Source organism: Felis catus, chromosome A2, assembly GCF_018350175.1.
Source record: "Felis catus isolate Fca126 chromosome A2, F.catus_Fca126_mat1.0, whole genome shotgun sequence".
In the NCBI taxonomy this organism is placed as follows: Eukaryota; Metazoa; Chordata; class Mammalia; order Carnivora; family Felidae; genus Felis; species Felis catus.
The window spans coordinates 16,613,067-16,636,982 of NC_058369.1; the positions used below are offsets into that span (position 1 = coordinate 16,613,067).

General features: G+C 38.8%; 1 protein-coding gene across 2 annotated transcripts in view; it reads right to left on the bottom strand.

Moving 5' to 3' along the window:
* The window catches only part of SETD2 (SET domain containing 2, histone lysine methyltransferase), a 127,149-nt gene that overhangs the window by 85,950 nt on the left and 17,283 nt on the right, over positions 1–23,916 (bottom strand). For both annotated transcript variants that reach the window (XM_045049437.1, XM_045049427.1), the window contains exons 2-4: positions 11,313–11,328; positions 4,846–9,209; positions 1,288–1,419 (exon numbers count right to left, since the gene is read on the bottom strand). In XM_045049437.1, coding sequence (XP_044905372.1) covers positions 1,288–1,419; positions 4,846–9,164 — 4,451 coding nt within the window. In that variant the 5' untranslated portion in view covers positions 9,165–9,209; positions 11,313–11,328. The remainder of the gene's footprint in view (positions 1–1,287; positions 1,420–4,845; positions 9,210–11,312; positions 11,329–23,916) is intronic.

Sequence of the window (23,916 nt, forward strand, 5' to 3'; positions counted from 1 at the left end):
CCCCCGACTCGCATGCTCGCTCGCTCTCTCTCTCTCAAAACAAATAAACATTAAACAAAATATTAAGGAAACAAATTTTTCATAAAATTGGCAAAAAATTTTAATCACACAATTTTCAATGTAAAGATGTTTACTGTTTATAAGAAAAATGCAAAAGCAGGGGCACCTGGGTGGCTCAGTCAGTTAAGTGTCCAACTTTGGCTCAGGTCATGATCTCACGGTTCACGAGTTCAAGCCCCGCATCAGGCTCTGTGCTGACAGCTCAGAGCCTGGAACCTGCTCCGGATTCTGTGTCTCCCTCTCTCTCTGCCCCTCTCCTGTTCTCTCTCTCTCTCTCTCTCTCTCTCTCTCAAAAATAAACATTCAAAAAAAATTTTTTTAAAAAGAAAGAAAAATACAGAAGCAAATATCTATCTTTGAAAATTAATAATTATGAGTTAACTATAAATAGACTATATAAAGCAGCCAAGGGAAAGATTTAGCTAAGTCTGCACGTGTAGCACTGAACAGGTCTCCAAAATTTATTTAATTAAGAGTGTATGAGAGTGTGTGAGAGTGTGTGAGAACATGAGTGTTTGGGCCAAGGTGAGGGAATAAAACTCAAAAAAGTACATATAGAAAGATTTCATTTCTTTTTTTTTTTTTAATTTTTTTTCCAACGTTTATTTATTTTTGGGACAGAGAGAGACAGAGCATGAACGGGCGAGGGGCAGAGAGAGAGGGAGACACAGAAACGGAAACAGGCTCCAGGCTCCGAGCCATCAGCCCAGAGCCCGACGCGGGGCTCGAACTCACGGACCGCGAGATCGTGACCTGGCTGAAGTCGGACGTTTAACCGACTGCGCCACCCAGGCGCCCCGAAAGATTTCATTTCTATACATAAAATGAGGAAATATTTTGGTATAGGCATAAAAATTATCTGAAAAGACTACAAACAGAGGGACTGAGGTTTGGAAGTGGAAGACATTTTACTTTATACCCTTTTGAAATGCTAGGGTTTTATCTTATTTGATAGTAAAAGCTAAAAAAGACCAACATTTGCCTCTCAGGACAAACATAAGAAACAAAAGGTTAAGGGCTACTTTACAGAGCACTTAAAATGTATACTATAATGAATAATGCAAGGGAAATTTGTCTCCTTATAAATGCTATTATACATTGGAGATTTTATTGCTTATAAATAATACTAGGTAAAGGAAGAAAGGTTAAATTTTATTCATTACTAATTCTTAATATTTTGGGACATTTAACAGAATGAGCAAAATCAGAGCATTTCAATTTACTTACCATTCAATCATGAGGAGTCGATTAAGACAATCTTCCCCACATGCTATTTCACCTTGCGCTCTTTCATCTTTAGAAAGAGGTGCACACTCACACTGCATTCGCTTAATATCCCGATGTGATTTATTCTTCTTTCTATTAGATAAAATTTTATAAGAATTGGTTTAAGAAATCTCCTGGTAATGATACAATGTACACAATCAAATGTGTGCTAAATCTCATTAGTTTCATATTTAATGATTCTGGTTAAGTTAAACATTCAAAAGGAAGAAAACATCTAATCACTAGCAATTGTGAAACTGAAAACACTAAGAATTATGTTACACAAACAAGAGGCAACCTGAGCCCTGGCAAGTGGGAAGATAAGAGTTCAAGTCTATCATTTTGGACTGAGCCCTCATTTCTCAGTCCAAGTCAATTAAACCTCAAATTCTGAGCAATTTCAAGGGTCAACTGTCCTACTGGGCTCAGGAAAAATAAAACACAGGAAAATTCATGAGGATCAGAAAGTAACACAGCTGATGAAAGTGAAGTTTAAGAATGAGTCCTCCTGGAGGTACCTGGGTGGCTCAGTCAGTTAAGCGTCCAACTCTTTTTTTTTTTTTAATTTTTTTTTTAACATTTTACTTATTTTTGAGACAGAGAGAGAGAGAGCATGAACAGGGGAAGGTCAGAGAAAGAGGGAGACACAGAATCTGAAACAGGCTCCAGGCTCTGAGCTGTCAGCACAGAGCCAGACGTGGGGCTCGAACCCACGGACCGCGAGATCATGACCTGAGCCAAAGTCGGACACTTAACCGACTGAGCCACCCAGGCGCCCCTTAAGCGTCCAACTCTTGATTTTGACTCAGGTTATGATCTCACAGTCATGAGATTGAGCCCCGATCAACACAGAGCCTGCCTGGGATTCTCTCTCTCTCCCTCTCTCTCTCTCCCCTCCCCTACTCTCTCACTCTCTCAAAGTAAACAAACAAAACATATAAGAATTAGTCCTCCTGTGGGGCGCCTGGGTGGCGCAGTCGGTTAAGCATCCGACTTCAGCCAGGTCATGATCTCGCGGTGCGTGAGTTCGAGCCCCGCGTCAGGCTCTGGGCTGATGGCTCAGAGCCTGGAGCCTGTTTCCGATTCTGTGTCTCCCTCTCTCTCTGCCCCTCCCCCGTTCATGCTCTGTCTCTCTCTGTCCCAAAAATAAATAAACGTTGAAAAAAAAAATTTGAAAAAAAAAAAAAAAAAAAAAGAATTAGTCCTCCTGGATGGACAAATAATGGTTGAGACACAGCAAAGAAAGAAAGGCAGAGGAAGAAAAGGAGTTGCTAAAAAAAATGAATTTAAAAATAGGTAATTTTTAATTAAGAGTTTAACTCAATCTTTCAGAGAGAATCTTTCAGTAACATTGTATTTCTAAAAATCTTGTTTAAAAGAAAACTGAATAAGAAAAGAATGAAGTATAATTTATAGAACTGTATTACAGAATAATCAGGTATTACAGAATAATCAGAGGACTAAACTTTCCCAACAGACTAACTGATTTGGGAGTAAAAGGGGAAACTGTTCAAAATGGGTTAGGTTCATAAATACCTATGCCAGAGTTTGCAAAGAAAAAGTGAAAATGTGATTATTTCCTGGCCTTTGTGTTGAACTTTCTTTTGTTAAAAAAAAAATCAGAAATGAAGAAGATCTCCTTAAGATTAGGGCAGTCTGACTTACTCTCCAACTATCAGACAGTGAAGAACACCGCTGTTCTATGTGGCTGTCTTAATCTCCTAACTAATCTGCTTTCATCTTCAACATATGTTCAATGTTTATAAAGTACCTGAAGAGTGTCTTGATGGTTTCAACTACCTATGAGTAAAACAAGAATGACTCAGCTGGTTCAAGATATAATTCATTAATGAGTATATGAATATTCTCAGCCTGAAGAAATCAGGACTGAAGACAAACAAAATATGTTTACAAGTACTTTAAGAATTGTAATTTTGAAGAATCAGCAGTAGCTTTATTTTGTATTGCTCCATAAGGTCAGATAAGGACTCATGGCCACAGATTCAGGTAACCCTATTTTCATTAGACCTAAGAAAAATTTTTTCACCATCTTCAATACTATTTTTCAGTAATTAGTTTTCTTGGTGACTCCGAAAGGCCCAGCATATAACAATAGGCTCTTTAAAAATGTTCCCACTCTAAAAAGGCTCTCCAATGTTTCCACCAACTAGATTTTTTTTTTTAATGTTTATTTTTATTTTTGAGAGAGACAGAGCACAAGCGGGGGAAGGCAGAGACACAGGGAGACACAGAATCTGAAGCTGGCTCCAGGTTCTGAGCTGTCAGCACTGACCCCAATGTGGGGCTCAAACTCACAAACTGTGAGATCATGACCTGAGCTGAAGTCGGACACTTAACCGCTGAACCACCCAGGTGCCCCCTCCACCAAGCCAGATCTATAATGCATATATGCAGGTGGTAGATTTATCTGGATCTCAGTGCTGAGTAAATCCCAGAGGGTTGGGTTGATTAGTTTTACTTCTATTCTTTTACAAAGACCCTGGAAGCTGCATCAATGTACTCACACAATTCCTAAAAACTACTACTTAAAAGATTCAATATTTTAAATTTAAACCTAATTTACTAGATAGAAGAGGCTCTCTATATCATAAAAAGGTTTTTGTTAAAAATATGAAAAACTTCTCATGAGACCTAATTTTACCTTAACCAGTGAAAAAATTTCATTAAACAAAAAAATTTTTAACGCTTAAAGGGATGATGGTTAAGCAGATTTTCAAATAGAGGAGAAATTTCCAAAAGGAAAATGGATGTAAGACAGATTTTTTTCCAAAAGGCATATTTCACATATATTCATACTAGAAAAATAAAGAAACTGTCGAGGAAGGGTGAAAGAAAGCAGACTGAGCAGCTCTGTTTTGAAGGAGTCTGTCTTCCATTACTCCTATTCTCATTATCCCCTTGTTTCAGGTTAGGGGTCTGTAGGAAACCACTATACCACTTATTTCTAAAATACTGGTTATGCTATTGCCAAATGTAATCAATTAGCAACAGACTAAAAAATAATGAACAGAAAATGATGTTCTAATGTGGTTCCCGCTTTATAAAGCATCCCGCTTTATAAAGCATCCTTCAAAGATACTTCATTATGAACATTTTTCAAAAGGAAAAAAATCCAGCACAACTACTTTTTTCTTAAGACCAGACTGTTTTGCTGGGACTTTATTTTGTGTTTCATCAGTTTCACATGTAAAAGGAACTTAAAAATAGGGCTGGCCTAAATCATACTTTCAGAACCAAAAAGATAATGAGACCAAAAAAAAAAAAAAATTTTTTTTTTTAGACATCCCCTTCCTGTGGGGGGTGGAGGAAGGGATACTGAGGGAAGGATTCTGCCATCAAATTTAAATAGGTGAATAGGCTTTTTAGACTTTTTAACTTATATCCTATTATGCAACTGTATTTCATACAATTGACCTCAATATGTTCTGAACTGTTGAAAGCTAACTTTTTCAACAAAAAGACATTAAAATTTGTTGGACAAGCATTAATTAAGCTTACCTTTCTGTTAAATAAACATTTTCTTCAATCAGATCAAAGTAACAGGGCATCTTCCCTTGCTTGGCACATTCTTTCCATCGCTGTGGGTCCCTGAAATCCTCCATGACACAGGAAGGCCCAACCAGTGCTGAGCCTGGGGGCAATGCCGTTTCTCCCTGCTCTACTGCCACTCGAACTTTCTTTCTGTCCTGAAGTTCACCATCGCTTTCAGAATCACTCTCCAATTCCGGTCTCCTTTTTTTAGGAGGTCCTCTATCTTTCATATCATTTTTTTCTAAGTTTTTTGAAAGATCTTTCTTTTCATTCACAGCTAAAGAGTCCTTAATGGAATTGCTGCTTATTTCAGGTGCCTGCACGGACCCCTTGTCCTTCTGAAGAGATAGAAAAAATTTACTGGACTGGCTTGAAAAGTGAGACCCTGCACATTGATCCCAACTGTCCTCCTCTTCACGGTCATCTGTTAAGGAATCTGGTACCTGCCCTTGAATTCGATCATACACAACCCCTGTTCCAGGAGGTCTACCTGCTGATCTTGGATCCCAGTAGCCGTTACCTTGCCAGTAATTACGTGTCCCACCATAATGTTCTGCACTTTGCTGATACTTGTGTCCACCACAGGCTCCATAGCTGCTGTCAGGTTGCTGATATGTGGTAGTAGGCTTTTCTTGTTGAGAGAATTCCCACCCTAGGTTCCTGAGCTCTTCTGATGAGCGGAAGCCATCCACTCGGGAGATCTCACAAGAGGAAGAAAAACTCAACTCTGTTTTTCCCAGTCTACTATCTGGCCTGTTAGGGAAAATGGTTTGTTGCCGAGACTTATTCGGGATGTCTTCAAAATCGTCAGAAGAATAAACTGGCAGCTCTTCTTGCTGCCTAGAGGCTATTTTGGCTTTTGCTGTTTCCTCAGAATTTGGATGACCTAGAAAGTCAGATTTCACATCTGTATGACTTGTACTATCAACCCCGTCACTCTGAGGATGAACAATTTCAGACAGGTGGTTATCTATCTGTTTTCTGCTGGGGTGTGTAAAAGAAATTTCCGGATTCTTCTCTGTTCCTTTATGATGGAAGAACTTCTCAGTCTGAGAACAGGGTTTACTTGCTACACTGTCATATTTTTCCTCATATGAATGTCTCCTCGACTCCAATCTCTCATCTTCCCAGTGGTCAGAATAGTGTCTGTAACTTTGACTACTCCGAGAAGAACACGGACTGGTTTCTTCCGTGGGCAAAGTAGAATTCTTTGGGACTACCACAACAGACTGAAGACGGTTTCTTGGAAAACTGCTATCATCAGAATCTGTATCTTCAGAGTCACTTTCATCACTTGAGCTTTCAGAAGAACCAGAATAATCTTCATGGACAGTGGATACGATCTCTGAGGCGTGACCACTACTGTCACATTTTAAGGTATATGTTATGCCATCACTGTCCTCCATGGTTAAATTCAAGTCACAAGAAGAAAATACAACTTCTGAGTCATCAGAAGTATGAGCATGTCCTCTCCCTCCTTCTTCATCTAAAGAGATTTCTGACCTTCCTCTTCTCTCAAGCACTATGGAACTCCCTTCTTCTTGAGCCTCTTGCACACATTTCCCAGAGAGCCCATTATTATGCCTGTTTTCCCAAGAGGCAAATCCCCTTCCTGAATCAGGAAGGTCGCTACCTACTTCTATGATGGTTTCTTTCTCTGCATGCTTTACAAACTCTGTGCTTTTACTCTTCAGCACAGCATCCAAAACTGGAGATGCGTTCTCTCCACATTGTAAGAGAGTTAAACTGTCCACTTTTACTCCTGGTGGCAGACTCTGAAGAGATGAAGCAACGCCTGAACTCTCTATCGGTTGATATATGTCATCAAAATGATTAACAGAAGCTGAACTGGTGCTACCAACGCTCTGCTTATATTCTTCACGTGCAAATTTTGAGTGCTGATCTGTCAGATTTCTATTATCGCATATAACTGTTTTTGATTTCAAATGCACATTCATAAAGCTATTTGAAGAAATCTTCATAACCGAAGGCTCAATCTTTTCAGCTTCAGAATGACGCAAAGAAGGGTTGTTGTCATTTGAAGTACAGTATAGATCTGAATCTTTGGTTTTACAACAAGAAACTGCCATATCGACTGGTTCTTTAATTACAGTTTTGGAATAATCTATAGTCGTAACTGGCAAAGACATGAGTTTATCTTGGTGTGGTGACACTGTAGGTTCTGTTTCTCTAAATGGGCTTCCTGACTTACTACGCAGCATGCATGTATTGTCTGAGTCTTTCTCTTTACATCTATTAATATTCTGAAATCCATTTGATGAAAGCATGCATGCTTTGACCAAAGGGGATACCTCTGATCCAGTCACACTATCATCAGAAGACATCAAAACAGTGTCAGTTTTAGAAGTGCAAAACGTTGCCAAATCAGATTCTGCCCCAGGAGATCCATTTATATTTAATTCTATGGGACAATAACTTCTTAACTGATCATTCTTCACTTTAGATAAAGAGTCTAATTCCTTAATACTATCATGGCTATCATGTCCTATAAATTCAGATTTAAAAATAAGGGATTCATCTAGCTTTTTAAAAGTAGGTGAATCATTTAATCGATTTGATGGTGATGGAGACCCAGTCTTTTCTCTTTCAGGAATTTTACTAATCATTCTTAATTCACTACCTTTTGAACAAGGAGCCTGTAAATTAAAAGAATGAGATGATCTGATTTCCTCATTTAATTCTGTACAACAGAAAGAATTCTTAAATTTATCGGACTTGGATACAGACTTTGAAAGGGCAGATTTGTAACGGGAAGCACTGTTATCATGCTTGGAATAGGATGAGCCCCGTCGGAATCCCAGTTCATTAGGGGGAGAACAACATCTTTTCATTGCTTCATTTTCTGAAGTCCTTTTGGATTCTCTTTCTACTTTTGAAGAATACTTTCCTCTTTTCTCCATCTCTAAGTAAGAGGACTCAGTTTTGCAGTCCCGATCAGATTTAGAATAGGATGATGATGTCCTTAGGTCTCTGTAAGAGAAGGAATGGGATGAGGTGCGCCTTGAGTAGGTCTTCTTATACTCCTCTTCTGAGTCAGAACTCTCCCGAGCTCTGTTATCTGTATATGGCCGAGAATAGCGAGCCCTCTCTCGGTAAGGGGAACTCCGATGGTAGCGACGATCAGAGTCATAATAATGGGATCGTTCCGACCGGGAATAGGATAAACTAGTTCTAGAGCCTCTGTCAGATCTTGAACGAGATCTGCTCCGCCTTCGCTCTCTCTCTGATCTACATCGAGAAGATATATACCGAGTATCTCTTTCAAGTTTTGAGTAGCTAAAATATTTATCATCTCTCTCTGTTTTAGATCGTGAAGATTTCCCTAAATCCTCACTTTTTAAAGGTGCTAAGCTCTTTTTTGAATCTCTTTCCTTTTCAATGCTTGCTGAAAATTTTAAATCGTGTGATCTTTGACTTGAGGAAGTCCGTACAGAATCTTCATCAGATTCTGAAGCAAGAAAGGTGCCTTCGGATTGTGAGGATTTCTTCTTAGAACCTGTTTTTTTAGAGCCCAGATTACTCTTAGAACTATCTGGAATTTCTTCTTCCTTCCCAATATGGGAATCTTCTTTTTGTGAGGGAGTATCTGCTTGCTCATTCAAATTCTGAGTTATGTGTTCTTCTGAACTATTAGATACAGCGTCCTGCTTAGTGTCCACGTCTGAAGATTCTGGTACAGTCGTAACTGGTGGTTCCTTCAGTGTTCTAACTGCTACATCTACCGGTGCTGTCATCAGAACTGGGATTGGTGTGTGTGGCAAGGCCACTGGCTCTGTTACTGGTGCTGGTGAGGGTGTCGTGGCCTGGGGAGGTGGAGGTGGTGGAGGTGGAGAAGAGGGTGGTGAATCTACAGTTGTTGATTCTGCTATGACTGCTGGTAATGGTACTACTGGAGGAGGTGGAGACACCACTGCTGTGGCTGTAGTCAGCAGTGGCCTGGACGTCACATGAAGCAGGTGTTTCTTAAAATGAATTTTGCCCAATTCTACCCTTGATTTTGGTGGGGAAGATTCTTCTGTAGTAGATAAGGTATCTCCAACGTCCATTTTAATTTTAGGAGTCAAGTCTACTTGAAGAGGTCCAGCTGGGGAGTTTGGAGTATCATTTTGCTTTTCATTGCCAAGTGCAGTCAGAAACCTATTCTGCAAAGTTTTCTTTGTAAGGCTGAAGCTGAAAGACACCTTTTGTCGTCCCTGTTCCTCCAAATTAACTTTTGTCTTGGTGCCTTTAGGTAAAAATCGACTAGAAGCAACACCTTTGAACATTGGTCCTTTGAAGAAACCTGTTTTCTGCACATTTTCAATCTTTGCCTGTAAGTGAACAAAACAAGCAGTTACTACAACAATAAAGTTACTTTCAAATGGCTAGCATTACAGTTTAAAATGTCAGGAAAATGAAAAATCCTCTTTAAGGACAGTATGAATTTCACTAAGCTAGATAAAACTTCATTATAGAAAATTTGAAACATACACAAAAGTATAGAGAATAGTATAATAAACCCTTAAGTACCCACCCCAAGTTTCAACAATTACCCATACTTTCCTATTTTTGTCTCTTACATAAAGAATTTATCTGTTTTGGGGCACCTGGGTGGCTCAGTCGGTTAAGGGGCCGACTTCAGCTCAGATCATGATCTCGCAGTCCATGAGTTCGAGCCCCGCGTTGGGCTCTGTGCTGACAGCTCAGAGCCTGGAGCCTGTTTCAGATTCTGTCTCCCTCTCTCTCTGACCCTCCCCCGTTCATACCTGTCTCTCTCTGTCACAAAAATAAATAACTGTTTAAAAAAAAAAAAAAAAAAAAAAAATATATATATATATATATATATATATATATATATATATATATATATATATATATATATATATATATATATAAAAGAATGTATCTGTTTTTATAACTTTTTTTTCCAGGCAGACTTTTTAAAGAGAATAAAAAAAAAAAAATCCAACATGTACTTCAATATAGAACACAAAATGACATGTAGATAGAGAGCAATAATTAACATCTCAGTGTGGAAAATAGTTTGTTCCTGTGTTCTGAGAAGAAACATCAGAAGCCATTATAGTGGTGTTCTGGCATCACACAGAATCACTTAGGTGCTTCATAAAATACAGATCTGCAACACAACTAGATCTAAGGCAACAAAGTATGTTTTGTTTGGGTTTGTTTTTGGAAAACAAGCACATGAGACAATTCTGATGGACTTTACAGATCTGAAAAACCACTGGTCTAGAGCAGTCTCCTAGCTCGTAAGCAAATGAGGCCCAGATCTTTCTGCTTCACTATAAATTACTCTGCCCTGGCACACTACCACTGTCTCTGCCCGGGCCTCACACACTCAGGCCATGCCGTTTTATAGTCCAACCCTACTCTAGGAGCAACAACTACAAAGTATATACCTAAGAAAATTTTTCCTTCCATCATTTGCCAAACCACCAAAGGAAATGGTAGGCTTTAGAAGTTAAAGGCAAAACCTAGGTGGTAGAGAGAACATCAGAAAAATCTATAAGAAACAAACTCAAGGGGCGCCTGGGTGGCACAGTCGGTTAAGCGTCCGACTTCAGCCAGGTCACGATCTCGCGGTCCGTGAGTTCGAGCCCCGCGTCAGGCTCTGGGCTGATGGCTCAGAGCCTGGAGCCTGTTTCCAATTCTGTGTCTCCCTCTCTCTCTGCCCTTCCCCCGTTCAGGCTCTGTCTCTCTCTGTCCCAAAAATAAATAAACGTTGGAAAAAAAAAATTTTTTTTAAAAAGAAACAAACTCAAGTCTAAATTAAAGATGGTACACTGGTCATCCGCAATATTTTTTTAATGGATGTTCTTTAATCAACTCTGGTTAAGAGAATAGTTTTCTCCTTCAATATGGTAAAATCTGCCATCAGTTTTCAACATTATACACTAATCAAGTGAGAAAAAAAAATGTTCTCTCATGCATTATCATAAAGCAGTTGTCTTCAAATATTTTTTAAGAAACAGAACGCACTTGTCAAATGAAATCTTACATGGTAGCTCAATATATAAAAACAGGTAAATGCTGTCTCCAGAGCTCCCAGCTTCCTCTACCTTGCCTAAAGCTTTTGAAGCTCCATTTTAAAAACCATTTCCTTGAGATATACAACATTCCTCCTTGGAATGGAGTTACTACAGATTCAAAAATTCAGCAAAAACTATTTCTTCATTTCACATTGAAAATGATAGCTAGAGGCACCTAGCCAGGTCGGTGGAGACACCTGGCTCTCAGTCAGTCAGTGGAGCATGCAACAACACTTGGTCTTGGGATTGTTGAGCTCGAGCCTCAAGCTGGGGGTAGACAGTACTTAAATATAAAATCTTAAAAACCAAACAAAACAAAAAACATAGCTAAATTTTGAGTTTTTAATCCAATAATCATTGAATAACTAGTTAAATTATAGTTACCTCATTTTCTTCTTCTCTATTGCCATCCAGCCAAGAGAGCATGCAAAAGAATAAAAAGAAATCATAAATACTAAAAACAATTGAAATCAAAGTTTTTTATTATTAAAACCTAGGATACCGACAACCTATAGGTTTTTGACATGAGCTGTTCATTCCTTCAAAGTTTCAATTACATTTAGTACAGCAAATATTTATTGAAGATAATACCAGCACTGTGAAATAAAAGGTGAACACAGTCCCTGCCCTTAAAAAGCTTAATGTCCTGTAAAACAAAATACAATTTTGTTACAAAGTAATTCCAACATAATGGAATAAATACAAAGAAATACGCACAGTGTAACAGCAAAGGGAGAAAATGCAGTTTAATAACTCAGTTTAGTAGAAGAATAGGAAAGCAAAAAAATCCTTCCTAAAAGAGGAGTAGTTCCTGAAGATACATTTGTAGGGAGATCCCAGGCAGAGGAAGATTCCCCACAAAGGCAAAGAGATTAAAACGCAGAACAACATGTGCAAGAAAACTATAAACAGTTCAGCATTACCGGAGTATAAAGTGTAAGGCAGAAAGTAGCCAATATAGGGGACAGTAGCCAAGTCCACAGACAGGTTTCTCATGAGGAGAAACACAGTTCATTTTATGGATTAGGGGTTCTCAATCCTTTGTGGTGTCCATTCAGCAGTCCCTTTGCTGAACACAAGGTATACGCTCTGCTCCACATCACAGCATGTGGCTCTCCGAGCTCACAGTTATGTTCTAAAAAAGGTAACCACACTGTGTCCTGAGACTGAGGAATCATAAGCCAAAAGTCTGGTGTACACCAGTGCGCCAAGGCATCCTGGGGAAAAGGAAGCTACAAAAGGGCTTTGGATGATGACAGCCAGATTAGGATTTTAAGCAGACCACTCTGCAGGCTACATGGCAAGCCTGGAGTATAATCATCTGTTTGAAATGTCCCTTAAAAGAAATGTACAAAAACCTGGTCTCCAAATGTAGGCTTCACTCCATCATAATTCAGTCCATTCACCAGTGTCTACATAGCCATACAAAAACCAAGTAATGAAGAGGGGGAAAGGATGGCAATACAAGGATGAGATTGGAAGTGAGGTCAAGGTTAAACACTTTTTTCCTATTCCAAAACCACTAAACACTTCACAGATGCAATCTGAGAACAACTATATTTCATTAATTCTGTGAGGTACATTTTCCCCACATATAACACCTCTGCATCATACTATCAATAACATCATAGTTAGATTGATTTCTTAGTGGTTCATAAAATAGTTGTGTCTTACAATCCATGACCTACTAGATTTGATTTAAATTAGTATCATGTGGAATTTTTTTCAAGAACATAAAAGGTACCTGGACATGTCAGAGCATTTGGAAGGTCATTCCTATTTATACTCCCCTTTTCAGTGGATATTCAGAGAACTGCTTGACAGAGATGGCAAGATATTTCCCAGAACTTGATAATAAGATGTTTGTAATAAAAAGAATATAAGCATGTACAAAAAATACGGGGGGAAATATAAATTTCCTTTTAATTTCCTCATGTCAAAAGCATTTCAATAGAGAAAATTCAAATTACAAAACAAGCAAAAGGAAGAGTCCACAATCCAATATCCAGAGACTGCTGTTAACACCTTAGTCTACCGAGCCCTCTAATGCTTCTTTTGTGTACATGGTTGTCGGTGGGGGCGGGGGGGGGGGGGGGGGTGGTGGTACTCAAACACAGATCTTTCTTTTTAAGTATAGCAATCATACCATACAAGCCATTCTATATCTTGCTTCTCTCCCTCATCACAAATAGAGCAGGTGAGCAAATAAGGTGTTTAGATCACAAAAAGTATGGAATCACTACAACAGATTGAAGGGAATGATCTTGAAAGAAGGGGACACAGGGGCACCTGGCTCCTGTGGTTAAGTGTCCCACTCTTGGTTTTGGTTTGGGTCATGATCTCATGGTTTCATGGGTTCAAGCCCCATAACAGGCTCTGTGCTAGCAGCACAGAGCCTGCTTGGGATTCATTCATTCATTCATTCATTCATTCTCTCTCTCTCTCCCCTCCCCCCCCACTGCCCCTCCCCCCCACTGCCCCTCCCCCACTCACTCTGTTTCTCCCAAAATGAATTAAAAAAAAAAAAAAAAAAAAAGAGGGGCACCTGGGTGGCTCAGTCGGTTGAGCTTCCGACTTCAGCTCAGGTCATTATCTCATGGTTTATTGGTTCAGGCCCCACGTCGGGCTCTGTGCTGACAGCTCAGAGCCTGGAGCTTGCTTCGGATTCTGTATCTCACTCTCTCTCTGCTCCTCCCCAACTCACACTCTCTCTCTCTCTCAAAAATAAATAAAGATAAAAAAATATTTTTTTTAAGAAAGACAGAAAGAAATACAGATAAGTGAAGACACAGTTAAGTTTCAAAATAAAGTAAGCATTTCTCTCTCACATCCTCAGCTGAAAGTTGAGAGAAGAAACAGGGCAAAATACTTAAAGTCAAGTGTAAGAAACAGAAATGGAAGTGGACTATATTACTAATTTATATAAGAGCTTATCAGCACACTTATTCTACTTGGCTGGCAGCATTAAACTATCTAGAAACAACCAGAAGAAACAACTGGTGAGTTACTCCAGGAAGCTGGATGGGACAAGAGAGGTAGAAAGCAAGCAAGATGAGAGAACTGAGGGCATTCCCAAGAATACTGAAATGACTGACCTAGTAATCCATAGATAACAGAGAAGAGAGAAATCTGGAAGAAGCTGATAAACTGAAGGAACAGGGTAAGGGCAAGATGCTTGAAGCTTCAAAGAGTAAATGTGCTGGAAACCAGAAAGTGAGGTAAAAGGGTGAGGTGAAAGAACTGGAAATTCTGGTCAGAGTAACAGAGTTAGGGTACATTTCCAATAATGACAATAGCTCGCTGTGGTCATGGAAGCAGACTGCCACTGCAGTAAGAGGACAAGACCTTTTTGAAGAAGCGAAATTGTGAGGCCACAATTAATAGCAAGAATCAGTCACAAACGTTTAATAACAAGGAAACTTGTTTTGGTAAATAACATAACATCATGTCAAGGGAAGGCTGATGGAACAAAGGTATACAGAGTCCCCAGGATCTCTGACATGAAAAATAATGAGGCATGCGCAAACAGGCATTTAACTCTTTAGCATAAGATTGTGCTGGAACGGCCTTATTTCTTCTTTTGGAAAGCTACTACAGAAGAAAAATCAGGAATATTGAAGCAAGCTGTCAAAAATGTACAGGACAAATATTTGCAGCTTGCTGAGGAACTGTTTCAAGAATGTTGATTAATCTGGGTCAACATGGTGACAAATCTCAATGAGGTCACAGGGCACATGTGGAAAAGGAATTAAGAGATTTCATCACAGCAGTTCGAAGATCCAAAGAAATGACATGATTATTAAAATCAACCCACTAACTACCCAATCTCTCTGGCTAGAACACAAAAACTGAAGCCTCCAAAGGGAAGCCTGGTATGAGAGAGACTTGACTATATCAAGAATATTCATAAATATAAACAAGTTGGATAGCAAGGGAGTCTATTCTGGATACCAGGTCATACAAGAAATAGTTACAGTTAAACAAGTATTTTTATTAAAAAAAAAATTTTTTTTTAATGTTTATTTATTTTTGAGACAGAGGGAGACACAGAATCGGAAGCAGGCTCCAGGCTCTTAGCTGTCAGCACAGAGCCCGAGCGAGGCTCGAACTCACGGACCGTGAGATCATGACCTGAGCCGGAGTCGGACGCTTAACCGACTGAGCCACCCAGGCGCCCCTTAAACAAGTATTTTTAGTTACACTGGGAAAAAGACCACTTACAAGACCACAGTGATTTATTTATAAAATATCAGAAAACTTAAAGATAAAATAGTCCTATTTTGCACAATTCCAAAAGTTGGACCTGTGACCAACAGAAGGACAGAATGACAGATCTTAGCTCATTTTAAGTATGAACATTTTAAATTCATTTTATTTGAAAAATACACACACCCACAAGAGAAATTCATAATACAAAAAGATATACAACTAAAATTAGATATCTCTCTCCGGTGGCAACTATTGTTAAGTTTTGTATATCCTTCCAGAAATTGTGTGCATATGTGAGCATATGTATCTCTTTTTAAGGAGAAAACACACAAAAGGAAACATACCTTTCTATACCTTGTTTTTGTTCATTTAAAGCCGTAGGTATTATATATCAACATACAACAGACATAGCTTCATTTTTAGTTCTACCATCATAATAGTTTTTTCATGTTTGTAAGTCATTGGTGTTTCCTTTTAGCTGGGAAGTGCTTTTTCAGGTCTTTGGCCAATCAGTTGAGTTGTTGGTCTTTCTTACTGATTTATAAAAATCAGATGTGATACGTCTACAACTAGAATGTGTCACTGTACAGAGCACTTAAGTTTCCTCCTCATCAGAAATGTTTACGAAGAATCTGGATAAGAACTTATCTCAAATGAGATAGAATTCCTGCCCTAGATGTAAAGCTAAAAGTGTGATCCTAGAAGGTCTCATTCCAGGCCTTCAGTTCAACTGAATTTCCTGAACTACAAATCAGAAGCAGCACTTATTACTTTATGTGGATTTTAATAACACTTTAAAGATCCACTCCTATCTCATCTTTAAAGACTTCTTACTAAAAACTCATATAATCCTGGGACGCCTGAGTGGCTCAGCCTTTGAGCACTGACTTGATTTTGGCTCAGGTCATGATCCCAGGGTTGTGGGATCAAGCCCCGCCCCACATCCACGTTCAGAGTGGAACCTACTTAAGATTCTTTCCCTCTCTTTCCCTTTCCCTCTCCCCCACTGGTGCTAGCTCGTTCTTTCTCTCTCTCTCTCTCTGAAAAAATAAAAAACAAAAAATAAAAATCAGATACTCCTCAAATGCTCAGTGTTTCTCACATTTGAGGGATACATGGGCCTTTTTTAAGAAGACAAAAAATTGTCAGATATCTAAGGCTAGATCTCAACTTAAGAACACTGACCTAAGAAAATTAATATATTAAAATATTAAATAATACTCTTTTAATATTAAAATTCATATGTTATAATTTATTTTACTTGAAAGTTACCACTGGAAAGTGGCAGTTTTCAGGAAAAATAAATTTCAAAATCTAAAACTGGTCAAAATAATGTTTAACGTTTGCAGTTAGCAAACAGAATTGTATCCATGTTAATTTCTCAAAATTGATAATTGTACAGTGATTATATTAAGGGAATGCCTTTGTTTTTGGCAAGTACACACTGAAGGATATGGGGGTAAAAGGCATCATGACTATAACCATCAAACATTTCAGAAAAAAAAAAAAAAAGCAATGTATGTGTGTAGAAAGAATGATAAATGATAAAATGTTCACAATGGGGTGAAGGGTATATAGGAAATCTCTGTATTGTTTTTGGCCATTCTGTAAGTTTGACATTATTTCAAAACTAAAAATTATTTTTTCAACTTAAGATAATCAATTATGAAAAACTTTTAAATACCCTCACAAAATCTACACCCCATAAGAATTTTTTATGAAAAACACTGGTATGGACTCTTCAAGATCCTAGAGCCTCAGCTAGAGAAACACTACCTCAAATGTTCCAAATTCATATTCTGGAAAGCAGCGATGAGGATAAGCTACATCAAAACTAGACCCTATACTAGACTGAAATTGCAGACGCAGGGTAGTGTGAAGAACTAAAAACTTAAGAGATAAGAGAAGTGTTGATAACAAAAGGAAGGAAGCCACCAATGACAAACTGAAGACCATTTCCCAACACTGCTTGTAACCAACCCCACCCAGAGGTATACTCAAGTAGTACTCTGAGCTCTCTGGAAGAAAGGTAGCTTGCCGTATACACCCAGGTCCAAGGAAGGGTCACAGCGCTTCTCAAGTACTAAAGTCACTATCTCCACCGTTAGGGAAGACCTGGAATTTCATAGCTTCAGCCACTCTCCTCCCCCCTCCATTTGTTTCCATTTCAGGTTGCTAAATCTGTGACCCGCTCCCTAACAAGTACAAACAAAAACATCTGTCATGGAAAAAGAAGTCTGAATGCACTGAAGTCGGGCAGGTTTTGACATTTACACAGTTTAGGCACTTGCAGTGTCATACATTTAAGACTTTAAATGCCTCAGATATTCAATGATATGGAAAAGTAATACACCGGAGAGAAAGTCTTCATAAGTAAAATTTTTATTACAAAAGATCATATCTACCTAGCTCACAGCCACAGCCTCACCTATGGTCACACACATTTGCAAACCTCTTCTCAACAAACTGAGTAATCCTTCTGTAGGCCAAGGTTTTCGTACCATGAGCTAGCGAGGCTTAAGGCAAATGTGGAGACTACATCACAACATGTCTTTCAACAGCACACAACCACACTGATGGATTGCCCAACGACTTATTTTAGAAAGGCAACACTTAACTACAAGTATCAGTACTCTTATCAATCACAAGACTATTTGTTCAACAATTATTTAAGGATCTATCCTTCTGAAGGCAGTGTTAACTCTGTTAGGGCAAGATATCAAGTTCATACACAGTTCCTACCCAGAATTTCATCCTTTACTTGAAGTAATATGGCACAGAGGTATACCAAATAACTATAATACAAGGTAATAGTAATTTCCATAAATGAGAAGGCTAATGGGGAGGCTTTCTCTTTAATTTTCCTTTTTCAGCTCAACTTCATCTCGATTTCCTGATTGTCCTTCATGAAAGCATACCTTCTTCAGCATTTATTACTTTGCTTATTAGGATGGCAATGTAACACAGCAAAAAAGAACTTTGATAATTCCTAGGTCGGAATCCTATCCCTACCATTCACTAACTCTATGACTTGTGCCACTCAATTCCCTTCTTTACTCTCCTAGGTACCTGTTTCACACATCCCCCTACCCCAAATCTCCATCACTACCATGACCCTGACCACTCTCAATTGAAGATCCCATCACTTAACTCTATGCCCCATCCTCTTGCCTTCTCAAAGATGTATTTCCTATTTCCTTTCCTCTATCATCTGTATCTTTTTCTTCGCTCTCATTAGTCAAATAGCTTTAAAGATACCTTACCTTAAAAAAAAAAAAAAAAAAAAAGGCAGGAGGGTGAATTGTCATTACGGACCAACATCCTAAAAGAAAAGGGTCAATTTTTTTTTTTTTTTTTCAGGGAACCCATTCTCCTGTTTTCCTCCTGCCCTCACTGGCTACTCCCTCCCTAATCTCTATTTGTTGGCTCTTCCTATTCTACCAGATGTCTTCAAGTTGGAGTACCCAAAATTTTGGCTGGCCTTCCTTCTTCTCTTCTCCATCTACTCTTTTCCCTCCTACCTCATCCCATATAGATTCATGGCTTTCAGTATCATCTGTAGATTGGTGACCCACCCCCCATCTCCAAACCCAACCACTCTCTGCACTTATTTACCCAAGTGCTCACTGAACATCTCTACTTGGATCTCTCAAAAGTATCTCAAATGTAACATGGTCAAAATGGAGCTAATGACAATTATTCTACACATGTACCAATCATAATGATTAATATATACACACACATTATAAATTTACACACACAACAACCAGATTATCTTTCAAAAGCTTAAATCAGATCCTAGCATATACCTGCTTACGCTCTTCCTGACCTTACCTCTTTTCACAATCCTTCCTCATTCCCTAGGTTCTAGCCACATAAGCCTTCTTTCTGCACCTCAAACATTCCAAACTAATTTCTGGTCTTTTCACCTGAAGGTGCCTTCTTAGAATACTATTCCTCCTAGATTTTCGACAGACTGCTTCTTCTTTTTTTTTTTTTTTTAACATTTATTTATTTTTGGGACAGAGAGAGACAGAGTATGAACAGGGGAGGGGCAGAGAGAGAGGGAGACACAGAATTGGAAACAGACTCCAGGCTCTGAGCCATCAGCCCAGAGCCTGACGCGGGGCTCAAACTCCCGGACCGCAAGATCGTGACCTGGCTGAAGTCGGATGCTTAACCGACTGCGCCACCCAGGCGCCCCATGACTGCTTCTTCTCAATAAGATGACAGCTCAAATGTTATCCCCAAGATTCCCCATCACTCTGTATCATATTTTATTCCTAACATTTATCAAGGTGAGATTTTTTTCTTTGTAGAGTCTGTTTCCTTCCACTAGAATACAAGCTCCTTTGGGACAGGAGCTTGGTTTTATCTTGCTGACAGCTAAGTGACAAAAACAGTACTCGGAACATAGGAAGCACTCAATAAATATCTGACAACATCATTCCCACTTTCCTATCCAGCTACACTTTCTTTACACTACTCCTCAGAAGGAATTTCAATAGGTAAGATGATCTCCTCCAAATTCATAGAGATCAGTCTTGACTTCAAGAAATTTTCCCATACTGCTCTTCATTCTACCATCTTCCTCCCTCTCTCCCAGCCTCCACACCCTTATATCACCCCTCAAACGCATCTTTTTTTAATTTTTTTTTAACGTTTATTTATTTTTGAGACAGAGAGAGACAGAGCATGAATGGGGGAGGGTCAGAGAGAGGGAGACACAGAATCTGAAACAGGCTCCAGGCTCTGAGCCGTCAGCACAGAGCTCGACGCGGGGCTCGAACTCACGGACCATGAGATCACAACCTGAGCCGAAGTCGGACGCTTAACTGACTGAGCCACCCAGGTACAACCCCCCCCCCCCTGCCAAACCCATCTTATTCATCCTCTCAGCCACTTTGGTCTCACCTTCATTCACTTGCCAATTATCAAGTATGTACTCAGTACTGTATGCCCTTTTCCTATCCCTTTCCTTACCACTCCAGACACTACCACTAAACTCAACCCCTACACCATGTACTTTGCAGAGTGACAATCACATACAACCCTTGACTTCCATTTACTGTTTCTGCCTTCCCAACTAGGTTTTAAGTTACAAAGAGACAAAGGCTACTCTTGTCCTTAGTGTGTAATCCCCCCCTCGGTTTACCATCCCTAGCATAAATTCTCATTACTTTTTGAATCAAAGAAATCCCTTAACAAGAGTACCATGTTTTAACTTTCTCATCTCAAGCAATTCTCAAAGGAAAAGAGGGAAACACCTAAAAAGTGACCCTAGAAAAAAATAAGCCATACAGGCCATAAATTAATTCATAACATTTGCTCTACTCTCTCATCCGAAAAACAGGACCCAAGAGGACAAGTGAATTAAAACATTGATGAGAGGGGTGCCTGGGTGGCTCAGTCGGTTAAGTGTCCGACTTCGGCTCAGGTCATGATCCTGCGGTTTGTGAGTTCGAGCCCCGCATCGGGCTCTGTGCTGACAACTTGGAGCCTGGAGCCTGCTTCAGATTCTGTGTCTCCCTCTCTCTCTGCCCCTCCCCCATTTGTGCTCTGTCTCTCAAAAAGGAATAAATGTAAAAAGAAAAAAAAAATTAAAACACTGATGAGAAATGTGTGACTTATGTAAATAATAAAACCATGAATACCACACTGCTTTTCATGAAAGGCGTAGAAACTTTAGGCAAAGCCCTTTGGGATGAATATGCTAGCCTGAATTAGTGCCAATGGACCTGATAAACAGAAGCACTATTTCTCACTCATTTTAAGTCCTCATCTTCAACTATCATAGTATCTGAAGCATACAGAGAGCTCCAGATAGAGGCTCATGTATACAGATTAAATCTAGAAAAAAAATTCATGAAATGTTATTCAAGTTACAGGCAAGAAGATTCTCACAGGAAATAATTTGATCAAAACAGAGAGATAGATAGATATAGATCAAAACTGTATCTCTCTCCCCCAATATCATACCCATCAACTATTCTTATATCCCAAAAGCTTAAACTTTAATACAGAATGCCTACAGGGGCGCCTGGGTGGCTCAGTCGGTTAAGCATCTGACTCTTGATTTCAGATCAAGTCATGATCTTGTGGTTTGTGGGTTCGAGCCCTGCATCGGGCTCTTCTCTGTCAGTATAGAGCCTGCTTGGGATTCTTTCTTTTTTTCTTTCTCTCTCTCTCTCTGCCTCTCCCTGCTCATGCTCACTCTCTAATTCAATAAACTGTAAAAAATAGAGAACCTACATATTATGGTGATTAAAGCTAATAACTTATTTTCTTTAAACAAGCAATCACTTTGTAAACAAACACAGCTGATCTTTAGAGTTCCATAGTCACTGAGGGAAGGTAAGAATATCATCCCAAATGTTAACAATTGTATATTTACCTGAAATGTTTCTAAATTTGTCTTCCAAATTAGTTTGCAGGAGCACCTGCATTAAGTGAATTATGTTTTCTTCAAGCAATCTTTTTCCAAAACCCATAAACTGGGGTGTATGGTGATTTTGAACATTTTAAGGCCTGTTACATACAAATGAGTTTCACAGGGCACATGGATGGCTCAGCCAGTTAGGTGGCTGACTCTTAATTTCGGCTCAGGTCGTGATCTCACATTTCATGGGACCGAGCCCCACGCAGAGCTCTGCACTCACTGTGCAGAGCTTGCTTGGGATTCTCCCTGCCCCCAGCCCTCCACCCCCCCTCCTGCCCCTCATTGCACTTGCAGTCCCTCTCCCTCTCTCTCAAAATAAATAAATATACATTTTTTTAAATAAATAAAAACAAATGGATTTCACTACCTTTATTCACTATTTGGGGTTAAATCTCAAATTACCTGTTTTATTTTCCTCACTGAGCAAATGTGGGAGGGGATACCCAGTACCAAACAATCTTTAAAACACAGAAATGCATAAATGCTGAAATTCAATTTTAGTACCAGGCAATGAACCACAACAGAAAGAGTGGAGGATAAGTTCTTAGTGAGCTGGTCACATTACACTATTGTCTTACAGCCCCATTAGACCATCACCACTACAAGCAGCTAACAATGCTTCCTATTTGGGGGGTAGTAGGTTTAATGCTTTACATACATCTAGCTTATCTTGTCCTCAAAACTATGAAGGGTGTACTACTTGTATTCTCATTTTGCAAATGGAGAAACCTAACATCATAGCTAGCAAAGTGACAGAGACAAGTATCCAGGCTTTTTTGACTGCAGAGCCCTTGCTCTTTAACAAATATTTATTAGCTATTACCCAGAACTGGGAGCAAAGGGCAAAAAGTTTCAGAGAAATATATTTTGACTCAGTGTACTAGTAATTTATCTACCTAGCAACAGAAGGGGCTGTATCGTGAAACAGAGTAACAGTCCTGATGGTCATGTGTCTATTACAACTCCTAAATTGGATGCAAGAAATCATTCGGGTTTTTTTCCCCCATCTCAACTTCAGACTAGATTCTTCTATGAAGAGCTACTATACTGAAAGGTGTGTCATACCAAGAGTCTGAGGGAGATGGCTAACTATAGACAGACCTGTAGGATATAAACTAGTTAATGTTTAAAAAGCTGTACCTATCCTGTATTTTAGCAGGTGACTACTTAATGCCAGTCTTCCAGTCCTACTCTTGCTTAACCACATTAAACAGAAACAGGAAAATAGATGGTGGTCAGTTCCTTCATGTGGTTATAGATGCTGATGCAAATTGGCTCTTTAAAATCCACTTTCAAAATTAAAACAATGAAAGTAAAACATGTGATGTGATTAAATCTACACATGAGACAAAAGAGGTTTCTCTTTTTATACACAAATAATTCAGGATCTTTCTCTTTCATAAACCTGCTTTCTTTTGTGTTAATATTAAAAATGCTTCTAAAAATAATTTCATTTTTTCATGTTTCACATGTTTGTTATAAATCTAAAAAAAAAAAAATCTACATGGGCTGCATTTAATTTTGGTAGCACAATGAATACAGCAACTCAGAAAGTTCCTAGAATAAATTACCACCAGACCAAAACCAAAACACACCAAAAAGGTATAAAGGTCAGTTTTCTTCAGGAACACCACCTTAAACATAATAGCCACCATTTATTTTCTGACTGTTGTGAAGTTTAAGTATTTTCCCCAAAATAGCACATTAGTGCTTGAGGTGTAAAAAAGAAAGATTTCAAGTCAGCTAACACAAGTAGAAGTATGGCAAAGATACCCATGCCTAAAAACAAAAACAAACCCTGAAATACTTATTCTTACAAGGCAAAGCTGATGATAATGTAAGATCATTGTGAATTAAATGCACTTAAAAAAAAAAAAAAAAGCACCACCCCTCACACTTTCATGCATGGAAAATGAAGGTTAAAATAAAATGCAAAGGTTATCCATGTGATAGCAAAAGACTGGAAATAGCCTAAATGTTCATCAAAAGAGTGTTTGAGTAACTCTGCCACATCCATTCAATGAAGCAGTACACAACATTAAAAGCAATGATGAAGAGCTCTGTATACTCTTCTGGTATGATCTCCAGAATACATTGTTAAGTGAACAGCAAGACACAAACAGCATGTTTTGTGTGCTTCTATGTTCAAAATGGAAGACTCAACCAAAATTAAACATAATTATTACATGTTAAAGGACATGGTAAAAAAAATAAGAATGAAAGCTATGCCTCTTTGAACATTCTTTTATTACAGTAACTTTGGAATCATGTAAAATGATGCATTTTTTTTAATGAGAAAATAAAAAAATAATTTCTAGAAATTCAAACTATTAAAACTAT